The sequence below is a fragment of the Urocitellus parryii genome, chromosome 13 (assembly GCF_045843805.1).
Source record: "Urocitellus parryii isolate mUroPar1 chromosome 13, mUroPar1.hap1, whole genome shotgun sequence".
Taxonomy (NCBI): domain Eukaryota; kingdom Metazoa; phylum Chordata; class Mammalia; order Rodentia; family Sciuridae; genus Urocitellus; species Urocitellus parryii.
The window spans coordinates 44,067,775-44,093,927 of NC_135543.1; the positions used below are offsets into that span (position 1 = coordinate 44,067,775).

Here is a 26,153-nt window from a genome sequence, read left to right on the forward strand (position 1 = left end):
CCCTCAGCCAAAATGAAGCAACTAGAGTAGATGGGATAGATACTGAATGATAGCTCCAGCCACCATTCAAATGCCAAGACTTCCCATCTCAAGTACTGTCTCCCAGCCCCAGTATATGGATTTTAAAAGTTCTTTCAGTCTATGCCCATACAGAAAATAGCAAATGAAATCCCGACTTTATTAGCTAATATCAGTTAATGCCTTAGAAATGACTGTGTCCGAGGGAACATGTACAGAGCAAGAAGAGCCCAGAGATGGGGAGAGAGCCTAGGAAGGGAGCCTCAAGGTCTCAGCAAGACCAGTTCTAATCCTTGCCCCTAAGAGTTAATCCCCCATTCCCAGCTGAAGAAACTGGTTTAATTTTAAATTTAGCAATATCCATTCATTTATGATTTACAGTGGCATATATTCTGAGAAATCTGGAATCCTTCAACCAATCAGTTATGCTTTAATTTTTTTTTCCCTCCTTCTATGGAGACCTCGGAGTTAGAAGCTGTGCTGAATGAGGTCACAGTCTAACGACAATATTAACCCTGCAAATCTGTTCATTTTCGCCTGAGCACCCTCAGGCAAAATAGAGAACGTGTCCAATTGAAAAACTATTACAGACTCCGCAGTACCGGGATGGGCTGGATTGTAACAGGGAGGGTGAGGGTGTGTGTGTGTGTGTGTGTGTGTGTGTGTGTGTGTGTGTGTGTGTTGCCAGGAAATAAGTTTCTCAAAGAAGTCAGGTAGTATGTGTCTCTTAAAAATAGGAGTTATGGGGCTGGGGATGTGGCTCAAGCGGTAGCGCGCTCGCCTGGCATGCGTGCGGCCCGGGTTCGATCCTCAGCACCACATACCAACAAAGATGTTGTGTCCACCGAGAACTAAAAAATAAATATTAAAAAAATAATAATAATAAAATAAAAATAAAAATAGGAGTTATATGATTGCTTTTTTAAGAGGAAAATGTGTTTGCTTTCATCCACAATTTAAAATGCTACTTCTAATACTTGTGAACCTTAACTGTCTTATATGTCCTACCATCTGTGATTTTTTAACTTTTCCCCTACCCAATACCCCTTTAACTCCCTCTCTTTGTGCATTATAAACATCATTTTGTGCCTTTAATCTCTATTTTGCATTATTAAAAATACCCAGGAGTAGAATAAAGAATAGTGAACACCTATGAACCCACCAGCCAATTTAAGAACTAAAAGACTAACTCTTTTTTTCTGGGCTCTGTTTAATTCAGCATGCAGAGAGGCACCACACAGATGGTAAACATTTTGTGCAAAGGCCCAATCACCACTCCATTCATAGTGGATGTTGAGTTTCAGAAAGCACATGCAGTCTCAGTCTTGCTTGGACATGTGGTTAATGCTAACTAGACTAACAGTTGTGCCCCAGGTAACTCCTCAAGCTGTTCCAGATCATGAAACCTATGATGTTTTGCAAATTTATATTTTATCATGCTGTGCTTTAAGCACAAAGACTTGATGACTTCCCCTTTGTAATCTCCATCAAAGGCATTTTTCAAAATCCCCTTAGTAGCCTTATCACTGGCTTTGGCACACATTGTGTGTGTGTGTTTGAAAACAGTCTCCGGCTAAATTATAAATCTGAAAGGATGTGTGTATTCTCAGTCTTACAGAATTCATACATAAATGCTATTTTAGCTTATTCCTCCATTGTATACTCTAAATATTTGACCCTCATTCAATGCCAGGGACCTGACTTGACTTGTCTGTGGTTTGGGCTCTAATTTGAAAGCAATCAACCCTGTTTGGATAGTGTTTGAGACACTTATATTGTGTCCATGGAAAAGATATAATATTTTATTTTCTCAAGGGTACAGTTTCCTAAACATGCTATGGCTGCCACCACACGCTGTTCCCATCCTGGTCTGGTGGCTCAACTTGCACCTCTGCCTGTTCGGGCTACTTATTGCCATGACAACATCTTCCTCACTTCCACTTGGGGAACCTGGTTTCTTCAGGCACAGGATGTGAGGGTGATCTGGCTGCAACATCTGTCACCCTATTGAATGCTAGGGTTGATTCAGTTGATCTGGCCGAATAGGCGGGTGTCCCCTTCCTCCCTCACCGCTCCTCATGCATCCCTCCCAAAGCTGCACGTTCCATCCCAGAAGATGACCTTCCCTGACAGAGGAGGACGATTCTTCCGTAAGGATCTATGAGTAGCTGCTCTCTCCTGCTAGAACTTCCAAACAAGCTCTCAAGAAGTGAGGCACAGAGAAGAGCCACTTGATCATGGTTCACAAGCACATATTTATCACCTGAAGGTATATTTTTTTCTAAGTGTCCCCAGACCCACAGTCTCATTGGAAGAGAAACAGGGAACAAGCCGGTACAAACAAGTAGAATATCAGTTTGTTTGTTTTTGGTTTTGTCTGTTTTCAATACTGTGGTCTGAATTTAGGGCCTTAAACATTCTAGACAAGTTCTTTACCACTGAGCAACATCGCCAGCCCTCTGTTGATTTTTTTCAATCTGTTGACTAATAAATGTATCATACCTCTTTGCAAGGTTGTAACTATGTGAGCTGATGGCTAGAACTATTATGCCCTCTTTTTCTTAATTCAAAAAACAGAAATTTAAGAAAACACTTTGTGAACATAGTGCCGAAGGTCTGTTTTGATGCCATGTGCATAACAATGAGGAAGTTTCCAAAGAGAAGTATAAATCATACATATTTTATTTAGATGTATATTATTTTAAGCGTTGATTATCTTTTCATTTGGGATGAATAGAATTTCTCCACGTGCCGTTTATCAATTGTTAAATGTGAGAATTCATTAGTATAATAAACCCTCATCGCCCTCAGAATTACTCGAAATGAACATTCGTTCAAGCTCCTGGATTTTAAACACATGAAAGTTTTCTTGTGTTACAGAATTTGTTTTTCTGATAATCATTCTAACAAAAGGGAGGGAGCTTGATGATTTTTCAGATTTTATTACCAAGTGAATATCAACATTATCACTGGCTTATTTTTTTATGATCTATGTATTTCCTTTCCACTGATAAGAGAAACAATGTCTAAACTTGCTTATCTCTCTGTAGGACAGTCGGCCCAATATGTCAAGACCTCTGATCACTAGATCCCCTGCATCTCCACTGAACAACCAAGGCATTCCTACTCCAGCACAACTCACAAAATCCAATGCGCCTGTCCACATCGATGTGGGCGGCCACATGTACACCAGCAGCCTGGCTACCCTCACCAAATACCCCGAATCAAGGTAATCTGGAATATGGGAGAATCAGACTCAGAAGTGCATGCATTTGATGACTTAACTGTTTTTCCTTTGACCAGCAGAGCAGCATGGCCTGGCCAAGGCCAGAGGTAGAACACAGGCTGCAGAGGCTGCTCTTGGACGTGTCTGTGCATCTTCCCCCATCACAGTTTGGCCTGCAGCCTAGTCGAGTACATGTACAAATGTCACTCAGGAGTGGAGTTCTTTGATATTTTGCTCAACCAAGCAAGATCTTTATGATTCTCAACGTCATACAAAAGGGACGATGATTTTTCCCCCCACTCCACCTCCTTTTTTTTTCCTGTCCTCTTCTTCTTCTAAAATATATATTCTTAAAAATTCTGACAATCTTTTTTTAATCTATTCTAATTAGAGAGATCACTTCGCCTATCACTTTGTAAACTAGGAAAAAAAAACCTGAGACACTCTTATCAGTTTCTTATCAGCTTCTCATCAGCACCATATTTAGAATAGTATGCAAAAGCCCAGGAAGCCAAAATAGTCTTGTTAAAAGTCAGGGGTGGAGGGAGCATACAGCTCAAGGCATATAAATAGTACCAAGAGGGAAAATAGTTTACAAATAGGTAGTGTACATTTATGATTATCCTCATCCACCCCTTTCTAAAGGAGTTCCAAGGAAGAAATTTCCTTTGCACCCTGGGACATTCCCCACCCAGCCACTGGCTCTGCCCAGATCCTACATGGGAATTTATCTTCACCAGCTTAGCTGGCAGCTGAGGGAGGAGGTATGAGCTCATGTGGGCCAATGTCAGGAGAAAGGGTGTTTCTCTACTTTCTTCTGTTCCTTGGAATTAGAGATGCACTACCTGGGCTTCCAGAGGGCACCAGTTTGCATTTTTTTTAAGAGAGATAGAGAAATTTTTAATATTTATTTTTTAGTTTTTGGTGGACACAACATCTTTATTTTTATGTGGTGCTGAGGATCGAACCCAGCGCCCCGCGCATGCCAGGTGAGCGTGCTACCGCTTGAGCCACATCCCCAGCCTACCAGTTTGCATTTTTAAAGACTGTCACATAAAGTGACCCATACCTGCTAGCTTATAGCCTAAGTAGATAGTACTGAATAAAACTCAACATCATCCTGAAAATGGCATGAAGCCTGCTGTTTTGTTTTCTAGTTTTTTAAATCTCTGACAACTGATATTTTAGAAAAGTGAAAAAGATGAAATATTTTTTTGATTTCCAGATTTACTTTCCCTAATTAAAATGAAATGTTGTTAAAAAATCGATTTCTATTCAATCATCCACAAAACTATTTTAAAATAAAAAAATAACTATTAGTATTGAGTCTCTACCTTCCCTAAGTAGACGCTGCAAAATCATGTTATAATAATGGCTATTTTTAAGAGTATTATTATATAAACAGTGTTCTTTAAAAAAATGCATTTTTCCATTCCTGCTAACTTTTGCTAATATAAGTGCCAACAACAGGAAATCCCTGTTGGCCCTTCAGAGGAGAGTTAATTCTAGGAGCAAGCCATAAAACATGCATGAGCGTCAAATAATCAATCCTCACTGGTATGAAATTCACTGGTCTATAACCTTTTGCCTCAGTTTGCCTTTTAAACTTCTGATATAGGAGGGAAGTTAATACGGGTGCAGGATACCTTGTCTGAAGGGCTTGGGATCAGGGATGCTTCAGATTTTGGATGAGGGGGCATGGATATTTGCATGTAAGTAATAAGATCTTTTGGGGATGACACCCAACTCTAAATACAAATTTCATTTATATTTTATATACACCTACATATGTAGGCTGAAGATAGTTCTGTATAATATTTTTAATAATTTTGTGCATGAAATAAACTTTTATAGAGTGGAATTTTCCATTTGTGGTATCAGGTTGGCACTCCAAAGGTTTTGGATTTTGGAGCATTTCAGAATTTGGATTTGGGGGTTAGGGATACTCACCCCATAGTATGCCATTTCTCCATGCCTTAGGCAGCTGGTTTTCTTCTAGCTGCTCATTGCAGCTGGGTGAGTCTCGTTCCCTGACTAATATCCCATGGGATTTGGCTCTTTGTGCAGCTCCCTGGTCTTACCTAGCCTCTTAGCAGAGGTAGAAGATAAAGCATTAAAGACTCTTTTCCTTCAGCTCTCGTCTTTCAAATAATTTGCCATTTTTATCATTTTGATGCTGCATGTTTTAGATAAAGACCTCAAATTGTGTCTCACTTGAAGAGTCTTCTCCCCCTCTCTCTCACCACCCCCCTGTACCAGGGGAATCAAACACAGGGGTGCTTTACCACTGAGCCATATACCCAGCCCTTTCTCTGTTTCACTTTGATACAGGGTCTTGCTAAGTTGCTCAGGCTCTTGCTAAACTGCTGAGGCTGGCTTTTGAACTTGCAATCCTCTGTCTTAACCTCCCTAGTTGCTGGGATTATAGGCTTGTACACAGCACTCAGCCATTAGGGATTCTTTCTTAGTCCGACTTGCCAAAAAAGAGTCCATTTTTGTCCCTTATTATCCACACCCTACAAATGCACCAGATTCCTCAGATCTCATTATTCTCTAACCTATAGTGCCTTATGGTAGTGGCCACATGCGGCTTAAAATGTGACCAGTCCAAACTGGTCAGCCTTCTAAGTGAAAAAGACATACTGGATTTTTAAGAAATAGTACCGGAAAGAAAATTCTATAAAATATCTCAATAATTCTATTGACTTCATGTCAGAATGATGATTTATTGAGTAAAGTATATTATTAAAATTAATTTCACTTGTTTCTTTTTACTTTTTTAATGTGGCTACTAAAAAATATAAAACTGTAGTGTCTTGTTTTCATTTCTATTGGATAGTGCTAAACCATGAATAGATGTTTACGGATCTAATTAAACCTGCCCTTTCCCCAACCTAATACTTATTTATACACATCAAAAATTGAATTTCTCTTTCACCAACATAATTAGGAAAGAATGGTTCATCTTCCTTTCCCAAATTTTCCCTGTGTTTCTTGTTATGAGAGAAATTGCAAAAATCTTTCCCCCACCCCTGGGGCACTAGGGATGGAGCCCCAGACCTTATACATGCTAAGCATGGGCTCTACCACTGAGCTATATCCCCAGCCCAAGTAAAATTGATTTGATCTGTTCGTTCTGTGTTTGGATGCAGACCTTGCTATTTGCCTAGCAGTTGTTAGGTGGGCAGGTAGGTTTGATTGCTGACTGCCTGTCTTCTGTCTTGTAAAATAGGTACACATATATCTTCTTGCAAGGTTATTGGAAGGATTAAATGTGATTATGAAAATCTTGCCTTGGCCTTCTGCCCAACACTAGTATAATCTTCTGCCAAACCCGGCAATTGTTTCTTTTTAGACTGCCTTCCAAATTCCACATAGATCCCATTCCTTCCTTTTCTAGGCCAGGCAACAGCCTGACACCTGGATTACCAAGTTCTCAGGGAACTCCTCACCTGCACCTCTTGTCCTTCCTCTTAAATACCCCCACCTCATGCTTATACTTATCTTTAAGAGATATTTTTAGCTTATATCAAGACGCTTTGAAAGGAGCCTTACAAGGTAACTTCTGTTTGGGTTGCTCATGCCTAGGTCAGGTGACACTGGCTTCAGATGTTGGACTGACCATTGTTTGTTGCTTTGCCCCTTCTTGGGTCTTATGGGTTTTGGGGTCAGTAATTAAATGGTTATTTCAAAGTAGCAGTCACTTCCTGGGCCCAAACCCACATTTGAATAGCCAAAGATACAGAGAAGCAGCAGATCTTCCTGCTGTCCTGGAGGTGTCGGTGTGCTTCCAATTTCTGGGGAAATCTCTTTCATAGTATTAACCCTTTGGGGTTGAATCTTGGGACGTGAGGTTGCTCCACCGAATCACAAATAACTCCCGTTCTGCTTCTCTGGATTCTAGGGAGTGTCTAGCACTTCCTTTCTTATAGGACCTCTCCTGCCTGACCCAGTTAAAGCCCTGCTTGCCCTCTCACCTGCTTCTTCCTTGGGGTAACCCAGAGGAAAGTTCTGTTTTTGTTTTTTTGTTGTTTTTTTTTTCCCTAAGACTCCAGTGGGGGATTATAGTTGAAAAGTACTCCTTTGACCATAACACAGGATGGGGCTGGTAGGGGCCCAGCTGAGTGGTTCAAGTGCTTGCCTAGCATGTGTGAAGGCCCTGGGTTATATCCCCAGCACCAGGCAAGTTCCTTTCTATAAGTTCCAAGGTCCTACAGGGAAACTTTACTCCCTTTTGAGATATTGTAGATGATTTTCTGTCCTATCTCTTTTTAACCTGCCCTCTGAACAATCCCAGACCACTGTCCCCAAAGAGTGGTGTGCTGTCCTCTACAAGTGAGTATCAGAAGTACCTGGGAAGCATTAAAATGTCATTTGAGGCTCTGCCCTAGACCAATAAAACAGGAACCTCTGCAATTTTCCTAGGAGATCCTGGTGTTCACCATCTGGCTTTGAACACCACCAAGATGGCTGATCTCTGCAAAGGAATATGGGCCTCTTCCTGAATGAATAGTTCATGCTGCATCATAATGGCCATTTCACCAAATGGTAAAACCTTTCCATCGTCATTTCTTTTATACCAAGTTTAGTGTTTGCCCACGTTTACTTAAAAAAAAAAAAAAAAAAAAACTCCAAGTGGTTTTTCAATAAGCAGCTGATTTTTATGTCTCCCAATAAGGTTAATCACTCCCATTTTTTCACTTCCACCATCAGATATGTTTTGCTAAAGATACCGATGTTTTCAAATCAACTGAAGTATTTTATCCATCCAGGATATATTCAGTCTTCACCGATGTTTGAATAAGATGCAAATTAGTTCTTTGAAGGTGTGCACAGGACAAAGGCTGGCTTACACCATTTCAGGGATAAACACTGATCCCTTATGGAGGATCCTGAGTCTCCAATTCTGATGGCCAGTTTGAATTGAAATTCTCAAGAGAAACACCTTGTTCAGATCTGCAATAATTTTACATCAAGTTTTCAAAAAGCCAGAAAAAATGTATCACTAGAAAGAAAAATATTTAAATGGATATATAAAGAAGGGAGAACACGCCAGGCCTGGTGGTGTGTGCCTGTGAGCCCACCAACTCAGGAAGTTAAGGCCAGAGGATTGCAAGTTCAAGTTCAGCCTGGGCAATTTAGTGAGGTCATCTCAAAAATAAATAAATAAATAAAAAAGGTCTGGGAATTTGACTCAGTGGCAGAGTGCCCTGGGTTCAAGTCCCAGTACTCAGTGGTGGGGAGAGAAAAGGAAGACAGAACGTATTTTATTGAACAGTCTGTTGGATTAATACATAGCTGGTGTCTAGACACATGGGAGGGAGGTGAACTCTTATCTTGTCTTGGACCCTACAAATTTTTGAACCAGGGATTTTGAACCCAAGGGTGCTTTACCACTGAACTATGCCCCCAGCCCTTTTTTATTTTTTATTTTGAGACAGGGTCTCGACAAGTTGCTGAGGGTGGCCTTGAACTTGGGATCCTCCTGCCTCAGCCTCCTGAGTTGCTGGGATTACAGGCATGGAGCACCATGCCCAGCTCATCTTTAAGAGGTCTTGGCATAAGGTGTGATATGAAAAATACATTCCAAAAATACAAAAAATCAGTAAATGCTTTAGAGAAAGACACATACCTGAGTTCAAAGCTGGGCCTCTTTCATCCTTTACTATCACCTCTAACAAAACCAATCTTAGTAGCAGCTTCCTTGATGAGTGTTCAGACATTTTCAAACCAGGAAGTGGGATTCTACAAATTATCAGGACCCATGGGGTGCCAGTAAGGTGGGGGTCTCAGCAAAACAAGAGCTCATTGTCAATCAATGACCCACAGGTAAAAGAGATCTTGTTCCAGTCCCTAAGCCATCAGACCTGATGGCTTGACAGAGCTTTTGTGTATTTAAAACCCAGTACATGAGTTAACTCCCACATAAGTAGATTATGCTAAATTGGTCGCTCTGAAATAGCAGCAGAGTTACTAAGCACACTGGCGTATGTAGGTAATTGCAAAACTCAAAAGAGACTCCACTTGTAGCTTTGCAGTCGACACCCATGGCCACCCAAGGGGTGTGTGTATTTGGAGCTTTGGGGTAGAGATGCCAAGTGTACGTGCCTTGCCAACAGTGATCTGGCTTCTGGCGTGCGTTACTCTTGGATGTATTAGCCATTACAGGATTGTTTCTGTAGAGCTACACTGAGAGAAACATCAGATGAGAGCAATATTAAAGGATTGGCTTATACAATTGAATTCTGTCGTTTGGTTTTCTATGCATTTGTCCTAAGCCAGCCTAGGGAGCTTCCTGGAATCCTGCTTCAGGACAAGGGATCCTGTGCCATTGCATTCTATGACTCCCTGGTTCCAGATTTAACACCATTGTCCCTAGACCTGGGTCCTGCAGTGTCTTCACGCAGCCCCATGTTTCATGGATCTCAACAAAAATGCCCAAACAATAAGTGCCTAGACTTTGCCAAACAGTTTGCTGAACTTTCTTGCAAACTTATTGCATGGCATTGAATGGAAAGCTTTTTATGGTAACCTGCCCTTTAGATCCTCATGTTTGGTAATTCAATGTCTATATTAAATTAAAGAGAATAGTTTACTGGGGATTTTAAAAAGAATACAAATCAAACGGCTGTAATAGTCCCCACACAAATGCAAAGGAGAAAATATCCCTGCTATTGGAAAAACTCTTAAGGAAATGCATAAAATGATGAACAGCTCTGATCTGAAGATTGGCTGCTCTTTTGAAAAATCAAATTAGTTTACAGAGGGATTTAAGGAGAAGGGGGGAAAAACACCTGGCAAGTGGAAAATGGAGAGCTTCTCTAGGGTAACAGGGAAATTTTCCTCTTCTCCATCTCTTCTTTTCATCTTACAATATTGCTTTTCCAAAATAGCTCCTCTGGTAGATAGGCAAAGAATAAATGAAACAATTGGCTTCAAAAGATTTTTTTTTCTTTTTTTAACATCGAAACTGGGTTTTCTGTTTAGGGCAGAAAAGATCATCTTTTCTTAACTTTCACTGTAGTGCTGGGGAGCTCCGCAAACTTCCTTTGCCACCAGGGACAAAATAGGCCTCACTTTTAAGCAATCTGACTTCTAGTGTCTTGTACTAGAGTGTCATTTAGAGGAAAGACCGTCACTCGGTGTCTGCAGTTCTCCCTGTCATGTTCTGTCATTCATTTAGCAGATTTATTATGTACTGCCCAATGACTGATAAAAACCCTCCCTCTCTTGTAGCTTCCAATAGAGCGGACAAACAGTAAACAAACCATCAATAAGCAGTATTTCATTAAGTCTCAGGTGAGATTAAGAAATGGAGGGAAGTATGCAGGATATGTGTTGTTTAGCCCTTTCTATTATAAAGTCTAAAAATTTAATTTTATTCCCACATGGTTATTTATCCACAAGAACCATCTTGATTTGTTCATCTAAATTTTCAAGACAAAATCTATTTTTCCTTTTAGATTTAGAAGCAGCTTCTTGTCACATCAGTGTCCTAAGTCACACCTGATCTGTGATTACTGGCATCTTCTGAGTCCTGTTATTCATTGTGAGCTGATGGGTGGCCAATGGGTCTGTTCCCCCTTCATCTCAGTGGGAGGGAACCTCACAGGAAGCCTGTCTCCTGGGCTCCTGGCCCTGGGTGTGGGTGGCTGGAGGGCAGATCCTCTTAGATTACCTTGCTAGTGCATTACCCATAATACTGTCTCTGATTAACATTTTCTTTCAATTTGTGTTTATTGATCACTGAAGTTATGTTTGGTTTTGACAAAAATACTGAATTAAGAGACATTGAAATACAGGCTTATAGAAGCCCCACAGAGGCAAATAATCTCAACACGGACTTCTTCCTAAGCCCATTCCTCCTTTTTCAGGTTAGACATGAGAAGAAGGTGAAGGCCACCCTGTCAGCCACAGGCCCTTTGCTCATCAGCCCCTGCTGGTTCCTTAATGGCAGAGAGTGACTTTGGAGTAATACTGGGTGTCACAATATGGAACAACTCAGTAAGAACCGTGGGTGGGTCTATTCTCAACTTTTATTAACTTCTCACTTGTGAGCAACCTGCCCTCCTCTTAGATAGAAACCCGCCTCCTTGCAAAGCTCTCTCTCTCTCACTTAGTTTTCATCCTTGCATTCTTGGGACCTAGTACTGTGCCTGCTGCAAAGTAGACAGTCACAGGTTTGCTTAATATGTAAATGAATGAATGGGAATCACTGTACTCAGAGGTCAGATCCTCCCAACAACAGAGAGCAAATGATTTAATAAAGTTCTTTAAATTATAAAGTAAGTTCAAAGGTTTGGCTGGGTTCATTACACATATTACCTCATTTATGTGCCATGATAACCATGTTAGGTCAGAGGTAGGGACAGCACTGACCCCACTTTTCAGATAAGTCACTGAAACTCTGAGAAGTTGAAGTGACTCAACCTTCAGGGGAAAGCCAGCATTCCAGTCCCCACTCTGACTCTAGGTCTTTACTCTCTCCTGTCTAGTCACAGTTATTCCCAACTGCAGGGGCATAACAGAATCAACGTGGACCCTTAAGAATAAAAACAATGGAGACCCAGAAAGGAGGATCACAAGTTTGAGGCCAGCCTCAACAATTCAGCAAGATGCTTAGCAACCTAGAGAGCCCTCAAAATGTCTCAAAATAAAAATTAAAAAGGACTAGGGATGTAGCTCAGTGGTAGAGGACCCTGGGTTAAATCTCCAATATAAAAAAAAAAAAAAATTTGAACAATGCCTGAAGCTAGGGGTATAGCTCGCAGTGGTAGAGCACTTGCCCAGCATGGATGAGGCCCAGTACCACTAGGAAAAAAAAAAAAAAAAAAAGCCTGAATGGCTGGGCTCAATGGTGCACACTTATAATCCAAGCCACATGAAACACTGGGGCAGGAAGATTGGAAGTTTAAGACCAGCCTCAGCTATTTAGCAAGACCCACTCTCATAGTTTAAAAAAAAAATTAAATGGGAGGGGATGTAGCTCAGTGTTAGAGCACCCCTGGGTTTAATCTCCACTACTAAAAAAAAAAAAAAAATTAAATAAAAAACCCCAAAATAAACAGAACAAAAAAACAAGAAATACCTGGCCCTGCTCCCAAAGAATAATTTTATTGGTTTGGGGTAGGGACCTGGGCATGGAATTTTTTTATTTTTTATTTTTAAGGCTTTCCATGCTCAGCCATGTAGTCTGTATGAGTCTGTTTTCTGTTGCTATAACAGAACACCTGAGGTTGGAAAACTTATAAAGAAAAGATTTATTTATCTCATAGTACTGAGGTATAAGATCATGGTGATGGCATCTGCTCAGCTTCTGATGAGGGCTATATGCCATCATGCACAATTGGAAAAGTGGAGGGGGAAGTAGGCATGTATAGATGAGAGGTCACATTTCAAGAGAGATCAGAGGAGTGCCAGGCTTGCTTTATAACAAACTGCTCTCATGAGAACGGATTCATTCCTGCAAGACCTAACTCACTGCTGCAAGATCTAATCTGGGCTGGGGAGAACCTAACCTGATTCCTTCAAGAAGGCAGTTTGCCCCATGACACTAATCACCTCCCACTAGATCCCACCTCTTTAAGGTCCCACCACCTGTCAATACTGTTACCTTGGAGACCAAGATCCATCACAGGAAGCTTTGGGGGACAAACCATAGCATAGACCATCACACCACCTTTCAGAAGTGTGTTGTAACAGTGGTCTTTTAGCCAAGAGGGCAGGTTATCTACAGTATTTCAAGCTGCTTTATTCTCAAGGTGACCTCTACCTTATTTCCTAGTCATCAAGAGCCTCTCGGTCAACGCTGAGGCACCTGCCACCCCTTCCCTGCCAAGGTAGCCAGTGTTCCTTGGACAGTTACTTCCCACCGGGAGCAACCTTCTCTCCCTACCTCAGTGTTATATAAGTTCCATGCTATGATTTTTCTCTGTGTATCATGACTTTTAAAAGTTTGAATGGGATACATGGGTCTTGTTCCTAGGTGCTGCTGGGTTTCTGAAAGTTCTTTTTCTCAGGCCATCCAATGTACAAGTCTGTCTACAGCAATGAACAAAGTTGGCCTTGGACCAAAGACCTTGCCACTTGCCTGATGGCTGGTTGGTTATGACTGTGAAGAGAAACTGTTAGCAAAACAGTCAATGACCAGTTCTGAACCCAGCCCAGTGTGCCCACTGGAAGGAATGGAGGACACTAGGACCCTGAGGGAGCTCTTCAGGGTGGAAGTACCTAGGCCTTGTGTCAGTCACCTCCTTCCTCCTGGGACCTTCCATTCTGCCCCTCCAACGCAGTTTTGTTTGTACACAAAACACAGGCATGCACGTGCATGCTCGAGCCAACCCAGAAAGATTTTCTTTCTTTTTTTTTTTTTTTAATGCCTTTGCAAAATAGACCTTCTAAACTCATGCCCCGGGTTTGGTTTGGGATACTAGGGATTGAACTCTGGGGCTCTCTATCACTGAGCCACATCCCCAGCCCTATTTTACATTTTTTAATTAGATACAGGGTCTCACTGAGTGGCTTAGCGCCTGTGCCATTGCTGAGGCTGGCTTTAAGCTTGCAATCCTCCTGCTTCAGCCTTCCTGCGATTACAGGTGGGCACCACTGAGCCTGGCTTTGCCCTGGGTTTTTAAACAAATAAAAGACCCCCTGTAGGGTCTTGCACGCTGTGCCCAAGTGCTTGATAAATAGCAACTGAACACTGAAAAAGTTTTGCTCTATATTTCTCTCTCTGACTTGGGGCAACTCTGCCTTCCAGGCCCTGCTATGGCATAAAGGTCAAATATTGTGAATCATTAGGTGCGTGGGTGACCCTACGACTTGACAACTGGCCTCCTTCAATCTAGGCAGCCAAGATTTACATCCTTTTTATCCTTCAAGACACAAACTAGAAAGAGATTTTCTAGCCTCGTTACCCTGAAGGGAAATAATGATGAGCCAGACTGACAGAAGGGTGACCCCTGCTCTCCTCAGTTGATACCTCCTCCTAATCCCCCTCCCCATTGGCATTGCCTCAGGGAGCTTGGGAAAATGCAGGGTCCTGAGTTCCACCTGCTGCTTACTTTTTTTTTTAATTTTTTAAAATATTTATTTCTTTTAGTTATTGGTGGACACAACATCTTTGTTTGTATGTGGTGCTGAGGATCAAACCCGGGCCGCAAGCGTGCTACCCCTTGAGCCACATCCCCAGCCCACCTGCTGCTTACTTGATCTGTGTCTGACAGGAAGCATCGAGCAATTCACATGCATCACCCAATCTGCAGAGTAGTACAGAGAGGGGTTAAGGTATCAACAGGCCGCTGTGAGCACCATGGGGCCTTGGAAGGAGACAGCCTGGGAAACAAGGCTTTTTTTTTTTTTTTAATTGATTCTGGCATGATTCATGTTGCTTAGGACAGTAATACTGAGTGTACTTGTTTTTGATCTGGTGTGATGAATACTGTCATTGAGCAAGGCCAAGGTCATTTTTATTGTTTTTCTAAAATCATATTTTCATGTTTTCCCCTCACCCTGCAAGGAAGCACTTTTATAATACCAAAATGCTATGGTCTATTTATTTGTTTGAAAAATTAATGAAGTATCTCATAGAAGATTCAGGTAATTTCTTGCAAGGTTAATATGTGAAAAGTACGTTCCAGTTTATTGTGTTCTCGAGAACAGTTCCATTAAAGGAGTGGAAATGCTTAAATATCTTTTCATACAGTGCAGCTCGTGAATTTCATACATCTCTTTTCTGGGGCTCACTTTGGTGCAATAAAGTCTGTAGTTTCTGTCAGGCACATAACCATGATTTGGATTTAGCACTTCATTTGGGAGCTTCTTTATAGCAAATAGTGACCAATATTAAAACATTTTACATGAACTTCCAAAAGACAAACTGCATTTTGGCTGTGGAGGGAACTTCGAAGGCATTCAACCACTGAGCCACAACCCCAGCCCTATTTTGTATTCTACTTAGAGACAGGGTCTCACTGAGTTGCTTAGTACCTCACTTTTGCTGAGGCTGGCTTTGAACTCTGATCCTCCTGCCTCAGCCTCCTGAGCTGCTGGGATTACAGGTGTGCACCACTGCACCCAGCAGTTTTTTTCTTTTTTATTAAACCAATGCAAAAAAATAAGCATTTCCAAACAGAAGCACTTATTCATGACCAAACTATTTATATGATTTTCATTTAAAATTTGAGCAAACTCACTAGCCTCAGTGGCACACACCCATAGTCCCAGCCACTTGGAAGGCTGAAGCAGAAGGATCATTTTGAGCCCAGGAGTTCCAGGCCAGTCTAGCTAACACAATGAGCTCCCATCTCTTAAAAATAAATTAATTCATTCATTCATTAAAGTAAATATTGAGCACTTAAAAATAAATCTCCTATGAGTAGTTTCTTAAAGTCACACTGAAAAAATGTCTCTTGGGCCCTGTGAACACATCATTCATTGCTCTCTACTGGAACCTGAGTTGTGGAAGTAGAAGAATCCTGTCCACCACATCTACCAGACAGTTAGCTCACTATGGTTACATAAGTCACCTGTGAAAATATCACTTATTTTTGTCAAAAATGCAGGATGCAGGCCTCAATTAGATGAATGATCAGTATTCAGCTTCTTCTGAAAGATTACTCCCAAGATGACTATGAATAGAAAGTGGCAAGCTTGTCCCCAGGAGCTAGCTGAAGTGAGTGAATAATGCCCTCTGTGCTCCTGGAGGGAGCATCAGAAGGTGTGTGGCAGGAATGAGAAGTCACATGTCCTCTTGCAAGGTGTGTGTTTTCATGCAAAATTGTATCCCAGAGGCTCCAGAAACTCCAAACGGGTGGCAAAAGAAAATGATGAAAACCACCCTGAGGTTTCAGTCCCACAGTTTTATCAGCTATTTGTGGACTGTCTGGATCTAATGAAATACAGTGTCCATGGAGATGGCACTGTCCCTGGACAATGGCACTGCCCCGGACAATGCTGCTTAAATGCCATGTGTTGTCAGGTTGCTTAGAAATGACATTGCTGTTTATCTTTTTTAGTGCCAATGATTATTTTTGCTCTTATGCAACTTTTCCTATCGTGTTCCCCATATTGAGAAGATAAATTGCAACTATGCCTAACAGTTAACCGGAGCTTTCAAACAGTGGCAAACCTTGCCAGGCTGGGAGGGCTTCATAACAAAGGTGAATCTGAGCTCGCCTGAACTTGTTGAAGCTGTGTGAGTTCCAGGACTCCCACCCAGCCTCGTTAGGCTCCATGAGGCCCCTCCACCCTCCAAAAATTGATCTCTTAAAAACAACTTAGAAAGCCCTGCAGGCTTTAGATCTCGCCTAGAAAATAAAAACTCTCCTAGTCTCAAAGTAGCTCAGTCAATATAAAAGATGAAAGATAGAAAGGAAAAGAAAGAAAGAGAGAGGGAGGGAGGGAGGGAGAAAGAAAGGAAGAGAGAAAGAGATTGATTTTTACGGGTATCTCACTGATCTGTCATTGAAGGGCCCTAAGGAAAGTACTTCATTAAGATGTCATTAAGATGATACCTGTAGAAGGAACAAGATGGCATGAAGGAGGGATTGTGAGAGAATTATTGGATGTATTAAAATGGATCGGATTAAAGGTTGTAACAACCAAGGAAACCATTTGGTAAAGTTCCTTTCTTTACCTGCTAGATGTCTCTGATGATTGGAAAAGCTGAACAGCAGAGATATGCTTTTATTTTTAATTACATGGCATTCTAGGCTCTTGAGGAACCCATGTGTAAATTTTTATGCAGTATTTTAAAACAGCAAAAGTATTTCTTTTTCATCCAAAACTTCTGAGTGAAGTTAGAAGAACAGCAAGTTACGGGAAGCAATGTTATCAAATGACTACTCAAGCTTTTCAACTTCTATATATGATCACCTTAAAAGAAAGAAAAAAAAAATAAGACGTTTCTATTAGGCAGAAATCTTCTTCTATAGATAATTTTCAGGTTAGAGCATGGTTCTGTCTTTTTTTGGAAGGGATGGGGAGGAGTATCTATAGATATACCTACTGTCCAGTGTGCCTACAGACTGGCTTGTTGCCTATGGTAAATTCTGGAAATATGATCAACCAAGCTTGAGCCCAGCAGGGTGTGGATAGTTGCTCAAGACACACACCTACAGACTGAACATTGTTGGCCGTGGGGCCACCAAGGGCAGAATGCTGTCAGCGGCCTCCTTGGGTATTTCCCAACCACACACAACCGCCAGTGTTGTCTTTGAATTGTGAGCTGATATAAACTTATATTTTTTCACATGTCATTTTGACTTGGTGACTCTTTAAGTAACCATGAAACATAAATTAAAAATCTTAAGCTTCTTAGAATGGATCATGATCCATCTATTCAAATGTCTAATTGCTTTTTTTAAATATCTCATGGATCCATCATGATGTGAAGAAGCAATTAGGCATTTAAAAAGAGAACATTGGGTGATGTGGGTATTTGAGATATTCCTTTTTTATTATTTATATATAATAGTGGAATGCATTACAATTCTTATTACACACACAGAGCACAATTTTTCATATCTCTGGTTATATACATAGTATACTCACACCAATTCGTGTCTTCATACCTGTACTTTGGATAGTAATGATCATCATATTCCACCATCATTAATAACCCCATGCCCCTCCCTTCCCCTCCCACCCCTCTGCCCTATCTAGAGTTCTTCTATTCCTCCCATGCTCCCTCTCCCTATCCTACTATGAATCAGCCTCCTTATATCAGAGAAAACATTTGGCACTTGGTTTTTTGGGATTGGCTAACTTCATTTAGCATTATCTTCTCCATCCATTTACCTTCTTTAGCATGTTTCTATACTTTGGAAGCTGTGTGAGGAGGACTCTTGTCCTAATTTCAGCTTTCATCTCTTCTTTGAAGGAGGAGGTTTTTTTAGACACTCACAGTCCTGGGGCTAAATCTCCTCCCCTTGGCTTTGTCATTGTAAAGTCAGCCTAGATTCTGAATGTGTTTGAAACTTCCTCCTCACTGTGAAGTCACACAACAACAGGACATATCATCTTCATTCATCTGATCACCTTTTGATACTCTGAATATTTAAATGAGACTCAATTGCTGTGTAAGACCCTTGAATGATGTCAGTAATGCAGGTGTGTGTGTGTGTGTGTGTGTGTGTGTGTGTGTGTGTGTGAGAGAGAGAGAGAGAGAGAGAGTGTGTAAAGAGAGGAGTGAGAAGAAGGTACAGAGGTAGATTCAATGGTTTTTGTCCATACAGCTGAAAAGTGTTCAAAAGCATTTACCTGGTCTCTAGGTAAACTATATATTTGTTCTTTTTATTAAATACTGTTAAGCCTGTGTTTTTTTTTTCTTATACATACTCAGCAAAAGATTTACATGCTTTCATTTTAAGCTGCTGTTTTGTTGGCACGATTGCAAGTGGAAAAACTGTTCACATGGAATAGAAATAGCTGGCTTGGCCATCATGTAATTGCTATGATGCTTGCATTTAGAGGGATGAGTGTGACATATTCCAAAACTCCATATTAAAAAAAAAATGGAGTTTGCCCCCACTCAACACCAATGAGTGGGGGCAAACTCCATTCCTGTCCTGTCCTCATCGATGACCACAGAGAACAGTACAGAGTAGCCCCTGGACAACAGCAATCCCAGGGGGATGGGCCCAGAGTCGGCTCCATCTGTTAGAGATACTGATGACATGGATGGAAGAGTCAAGAATGTTTCAACACACAGGAAGGCATTGGTCCCATACATATGGTTGCCAATATCGAAAAGCCCAGGACTAAGGACAGACTTCATAGATAGCTGACATTCCTTGGGAACGCTTGCAGAAGAGTTTGTCCTGTCACAAGAAACCTAGAGCACAACTGCAAGATGAAGAAAGATTGGCAGGAGGTGCCACAGCAGAGGAGACTGGTGTTCTAGGACAGATGGACATTCAGAGTCGGAGACAGCATCATATGCCTAAGTTTGGTTTTGTTTTCGTTTGTTGGCAGTGCTGGTGATTGAACCTTGGGCCTCACACATACTAGGCAAGCTCTCTTCCACTGAGATGCATCCCCAGCCCAAAATTTTAGTATGCCTAAGGTTTTCTTGGTGGTGGGGGGGGGAGAGAAGGACAGCATCACGGACGAGTTGGCCCTCCCTCATCAGGAAAAGTAGACCACATAGCTCAGCACTCATCAGCGAGTGATATGATGGCTCTGTGCCTTGGTTTCCTCCTTAATATAACTAACATATTACTTGTACATGCTTGCTAGAACTGTTGTGCAGACTTAAGCAGATAATCCATAAAGTTTTCTAGCAGAGTGCCTGACACAAACTTTCAATAAATGTTAGCTATTATAGTATTTTTTTAGTGAATGGTAATTATTATTATAAAGTGGGAAACATATTCTAGAGTTTTAAATGTAGACAAATGACTAAGGAGTATGTCAAAAAATATCTCCCAATGTAGAACAGACTGTTGGGAGGAGGGAGGGGTGGCTGTGGGGGCAGGCTTGTGTACTTATGTTCATGCTTGCCTGACCAAATAAAAAGCAAGAGAAAACCTAAACAGAAACCGTGTTCACTGGGGGGAAAATTTTAAAAAAACAAAAAACAGTTGGGCTTCCAGGAAAGTTATATCTGATTCTGGACAGATCTTAGAAAAATAGCTATTTGCCCTAGAAATCATTTTAAAACAGATACTTGTTCAAACCATAGAGCGAGCCTATGTGATCTTAAAACTTCAGTGGGATTTTATAGAGAGTCAGAATTCTGTTTGTGGGCATAACTCTTAATCTCCTCAAAAAGAAGGAACATCTGCCAGAATGTCGTGAGCCCATGCCAGGTGCTTTACAGAGGGGTAGAGGGTCCCTTGGCCTGAGAGGAGTAGGTTCAAGCCAGACTACACAGCCCAGCTGCCTGATGGGAGTTCTGGCATCCTTGTTTATTAGCTGGCTACAGCATCCTCACCTGTAAAACGGGGACCACAGTACCACCTCAGGGTTCTACAGACCCAGAACCATGCCTAGCACTCAGTAAATACTGGCCAATGCAGGTCTTATCGGATATCCATTTGTTCCTCATAAGAATTCTTTGAGGTAGGTATTGCCCATTTCACAGATAAAGAAACCAAAACTCAAACAGATGTGGTCTCAAAGATGCTAAAGCCAGGTTTCAAACCCAGGTCTGAGTCACAGCCGAATTTTCTAGGGGCTGCTAAGACATGACTGAATGTGCCACCAGTAGCTCTCTTGTGAGCAACTGTGCACCACGGCCTTAGGATAACACAGGAAGGTTGACACAGGGAGAGAAATGTCCTTCGCTTGCTGTATCGATACCTCACCCACTGTGTTCTTCCTGAATTCTGTGGCTGCACTCAAGCTGAACCCTTGGTCTCAAATTTTTTCTCCATGCCCTTTTGCCCATTCTGCTTATTCCTAATGATACCTCATTTTCTGTGGGAAGCCTTCCCACCCACCTTGGCTGGATCTCTCACCTCTGTCCCTCCCCAGCACCCACTCAGACTGTACCATGCTCCATTCAAGAGGCCCACAGACCACTGGGTACATGATGGGTGTTCAATAAATGTAGCAAAAAAGAGGACTGCTTATGTAAATTCTAGTGATTTTTTCAAAAAACTCAAGATCATTATACATTTTTTTTAGTAAACAGTCAATGTACCCCTCTTTTAATTTTTTAAAATTTTCTAGCCCAAGAGTCATGAAGAGAACTCCTAAAATTCCTAGAGAGCAAGCAATGCCCTCAGGACATTGAGCTGCCCCTGAGCTGTCAGTACTGCCATCAGGATGAAATCTCAAAGATGCTGAATTCCTGCGTTGTTATTATACTCAGAGTTTTTCTTATATAATTTAAACTTGCATTTCCTGGCTTCCCTACTTTCTTTGGTTCTATATATCATTTAAGAAAATGATGCTGCCTCAGGGAACAGGTACTGGGAACATTACTTCCCCATAAGTAGGTAAAGATTTGTTTTGTTTTTACTTAAAAATTATTTTCTCCCTTCCCTTAAATTACTTATATCCATTTCTATAACAAGCTCTGAAGTGATTTTTATCTGTGATCATGAAATATAGATGAAATTTACCAAGTCTGGAAACTCTAAAGAGCTATTCCTAGAATTTTTTCAGTTATAAGACTTCAAGCAAATTAAATGCTGTTTGTGATCCCTCAGACTTCTAAAACAGTAAATTGTAATTTTTTTTCACATTGCAATAATACCCAGCAAAGTAGTCCCCTTCTTAAAAGAAATCTTTTTATTATAAATATTTAAAAATAAATTCATAAATAGGTTTAGAAAAAAAATAGGAAGAATTGAGTCTTGAACCTCATGTTTCAAAAAGTATCAGATATTAATCTAGGATTTCTCTGCCTTTCCTTCCTCTTTGTTTACTTCCTCTCCATCTGAGCAGAAAAGAGAAGAAGGTATCTTTTTTTTGCAACACTGTCTCTTCTATTCATGTCTCCTTCCTTCCCTGCTGTCCTGAGGGCAGATTCACCCTATAGTCATAGCTCTCCCTAGGCCTCAGGTTCCCAGGAATGCACACACACCCACCCACACACAATTGTGCAAGCACACACAAGCATACACACCTCCACCCAGACCTCTACTCTGTTTGCCATCCACCTAATGTTTCAATTATGTCCTCAACTCTGAGGTCAGAAACTTGATTGGGAATCCAAGTTAGAATACTTAAAAAACAAACAAACAAAAAGCAGAGTCAAGTTTGTGAAAACAAAGTAATTCAATAGAAAAATACTCTTTAAATCGGATTTTTAAATGCTCTCCCAAATGGTGAGCTCATGGCAGATTGCTTTACTATTTTGCTGTTTTTCACCATCTATACTTTAACAATTTTCAACAATGAGTAGGTATCACTTTTATAATTTAAAAATATCTCCAAATGCCAAAGAGGTCATTTAGAAGTGGCCGCTGACTCTCTTTGCCAGCCAAATAAATCTGAACCAGAAACTAAATGAAATCTTTTCCTTAAATCCAAACCATATTTTTCTGTGGCTTGGAAACCCAGAGGTAGAGGAATAAAAGGTATCTTTTTGGCAAAGGAGAACTACATGGGTAAAAAAAGGCCCAGCAACTGGTGCCCTGCCCTTTTCTCATCCTCTTTATCCCTTGGTCGGGCTTTTCACTTCATTCCCCAGGGATCAACTCCACCCTCCCTGGGCAAGTCCATCCTGCAGCAGGAGTGCTCCCTCTGTAATTATCCTGTGTGGAGCAGCTGTGGAGGGCTAAAAGGATTATCCAGCTTGCCTCTAGGTAAAACAGAGCCTGGTGTCATGTGACCGGCATGGCCAGGACCTGACAGGGTGTTCACCATGCAGCAGCAGCCTGGGAAGGAGTGGGTGTGTGGAGCCTGGACACAGAAGGTGGCCTCAATAGGGTTGAAGTCCAAGTTGAATTTCCTTTGCAGCCACAAATCCCATAGGAGTGTGTCCAGATTAAATGTGAGGAAACAGCAAGGTGCGTGGAGGCAGATGTGTACTCCCAGGACCAGTTTCCATTTCCCTGAGTCCCCACGCTCCCCCTGTTCTGACACTCCTTTGCTGTGCTCAAAGCAACCTCAGAAGTCTTGGGGTGCTTCATTATGGTTTGCTTTGGTTTGACTGGGTTTAGGATGTGAGAAGACATCCTAAATGAAGTCCCAGAGCCTCCACTTTTTGAATGCCAGTTATCAAGCACATTTGTTTACCTACAAAATTGATAATAACCAAATAACATTAGCTATTGGGACACTGAGCTCTATCAAACTAAAACAATGAAACATTTCCCAAGGGAACATGTTCAGTCTTTTTTTGTTTTAAATACAAATGAAAAGGCAGTATAGTTAGTGGTCAAGAAAGCAAACTTTAGATTCAGACCTGGGTGGGCACCGAGGCTCCATCATTTAAAAGCTATATCCCTTTGGCCAAGTGACTTAGCCATCTGGGCTTGTTTCCTTGTCTATGAGATGAGAAGAGTAAGCCATTTCAGAGGATCATTGTAGAGATTAAATGATATAAAGCCCTTAAGAAAGCCAGGTCCCTCTTTGGTACATGATACTATTCACCAAGTAGTAACTAGCATTAGAGCGGTTGTCCTCCAATGGCTTCAATGTGACAGTTCTCCCCATATTGCACTAGGGGCAGCACAGAGAGGTTTGGAGTAGCTCTGTGTCAACCCAGCTATGGATCCTTGAGGGCTATATATTTGGGACTCTGCTTATACGTTTTTAAACAGGAGCCCAAAGTAGGTCATCCTGGGGATCTTTCATTTCTAAAAGTGTGGTTGACTTTTAAGGGTGTGCTGTGATAGTGGAAAGTGAGAACATGACTAACAGAAAGCATTTCAAGCTAATAACATTAACTTGCTCTTCTTTCCTCTCTCTGTTCAACCTCATTTTTACTGGTTTTCAACTTAATTGAGACTTACTTGGCAAACTTTAAAAAATACAGATGCCTAGGCCTCGCTCCCACCCAACTACATCAGAATAACTGGGAGTGGGCCCCCAGCGTCAGTATTTTTTAAAAGCTCTCCAGGTAAGTCCATTGCACCCTCAGGGTTAAGTGCCAAGGTACTATGCAAATGACAGTCAAAAGGTAGGCAAAGGAGAGAGAATTTGGATAAGCCAGAAGCTGCATCTATGAGGAAATATTTCAGATATGGCATCTCAATTCTGTCTCACTTCTAAATATGCTTTTTCCCCCCTTAAGATCCCTGAGGGCATGGCCTGATATCAGTCCCCATCACTCTGAGACCAACTCTAAACATCTTGACCTAGCTTGTAGGGAGGGCTCTTTTCCATCTGGCATGGGCTGCTCCAGCCTCATTTTTCAATCAGCCTGAATCTACATCCCAGTGAAGAGTAATCACATGGCAGGCTTGCTCAGTTTCAGACCTTTGTCACTTTGCCACCCCTCTCCTTTTAATCTTACCTCCTACCCCTGTACTTGGCCAGCTTCCTTGTCCTTCAGGTCTCCAATGAGCTTTCTCTTTCTTTCCTGCCAACCCACAACTGAGTTTGATGAGTTAGAGGCCCCTCCTGTGTACTCTTACAGTCCTTCTATACATCACTGACTCCCTGGATCATACTGCACTCCTAGCCCCACAGACTGTTGAATTCCACAAAAGCAAGAACTGTGGCACATCTCCAATCTGAGCATTGTCAGGCTCAGTGAATACTGGTCTGAAATAATTACAAAAAAAGAAAGAGAAATTCCTAAGGAACTGAGTCACAGTGAATTAGAGAAACCAGGTCCTATAAGTGAATGAAGACACAAGAAAAAAAAATTCTTAACAAATGACTCACTCAGCGAGGTAAATGAGATATTAGCCCTACATTCTCTTTCTCTTAAGACCATTCTGTAAATATGCAGTATGTACCACACTATACCAGGGAAAGAGGGAGTGGTAACAGGAAACCAGACTTACTTCCCTCCAAGGGCAACCTGATTTCCTCCCAGGTTAGGTCCTTATTTAAGTGTTCCTGAAAAAGCAACAAAAAAGAATATAATTCAACATCAATTAATGCATGTTTTAAATGAACCTTTATAATCCTAGTCATTAATAAAACATTTACAGATAAAATGAGGTGATGTTAAGAAATTTACTTCAAAGATACCTGTGAAGGAGATTAGGGCAAGAGGTAGATGTTAAATAAGATGGGCCAAGAGTTGATAGCTTCTGAAATTGGATGATGATTGTGTTGGAGTTGATTATAGCATTTTCTCTGCCTTGGTTATAAGTTTGAAATTGTCCAAAATAAAATGGCAAAATGATGATCCTTTTCAAAAAGTGTGGAAGGAAATCTTTCTCCACATTGCCACGTGGGTCAATGAGTGTAAAAACAAGAAGAAAAACCCAGCCATTCATCATCTGCAGCCAGCTTGGTCTTGGTCAGTTGGAAAACAGGAATGTTATCCAAGGTTAGTAAACTGTAATCAGTTCCACATAGTTTTCAGGCACCAGAGTTTACAAATCACTGCAGTTTGACTTGTAACTCCATTCTTATGTCCGCAAGAAATACAGCCTGTGTCGATTTCCCCCTTTATTTGCTTTGCCAAACCATACTTTTCCACGGCACAGCCAGCCAATCTCAAAAACCACCCAGGGACGCCATTTTATGATTACTGGCACCGCCTTCCCTCCCCTTTTGCATTGTTTTCACAACTCAAAACGTTCCTCCTTTTAAAGCTGGCAGAAAGCAGCAGCAAAACAATTCCTTTTATTGCTTCTAACATTTGTTGCTCGGAATAGGGAACTTGTTCTGCTCCAAGAGGCCTTTCACCTCACTCAGGTATGAGCGTCCATGACCCAAGTGTCCTCCCCTCCAGTCCTTTCCGTTTTCTCTGCTCCCACACCCCACGCAGCCTTAAGCAGTGGGAGTTTCTCAGCCACCTTCCACCACCCTGGAACCCCCACCATCCCCGTCTCAGGTCTCACAGGAGCACTTCCGCCTCACCCGGCCCTTCCCTATTTCTGTTCCCACTGAAGCACTTCCGCCCCACCTGGCCCTTTCCTATTCCTGTTCCCACTGGAGCACTTCTGCTCAGCGTGGCCCAAGGTTCCGGGGCACACAACCTCCAGCTGGTATGAATGGGTTGGGGATGACCTGGCTACCGCTTTCAGTTTACTAAGGAGGAGAGCATCCAGACAGGACTCAGGTTCTTTCTCTTTGTCCTTTGTAACCCAGACTGAGTTTCCTGTAGTGCTGGTTGAGTTTGTCCCTTCCTTTGCTTCTTGTCTCTTTTGGTCTTGATTGAGTGCCCCTGGAGATTCTGTTTCTCCCTCATCCACAGCTTTGCCCAGAGGCCACAGCTATCTCTAGGTCCACAGATGGAACCGGCTTTTCTGCTCATGGTCTCTGTTCAGATTTCTCTCCTGCCCTTTCCTTTACGTCTTTTTTTTTTTTTCTGTTCCACCTAAATCTA

General features: G+C 41.6%; 1 protein-coding gene across 1 annotated transcript in view; it reads left to right on the forward strand.

Annotated features, from left to right (window-relative positions):
- Kctd1 (potassium channel tetramerization domain containing 1) overlaps window positions 1–26,153 on the forward strand; it is a 97,264-nt gene that overhangs the window by 46,226 nt on the left and 24,885 nt on the right. The window contains exon 2 of the mRNA XM_026388054.2: window positions 3,069–3,247. Coding sequence (XP_026243839.1) covers window positions 3,069–3,247 — 179 coding nt within the window. The remainder of the gene's footprint in view (window positions 1–3,068; window positions 3,248–26,153) is intronic.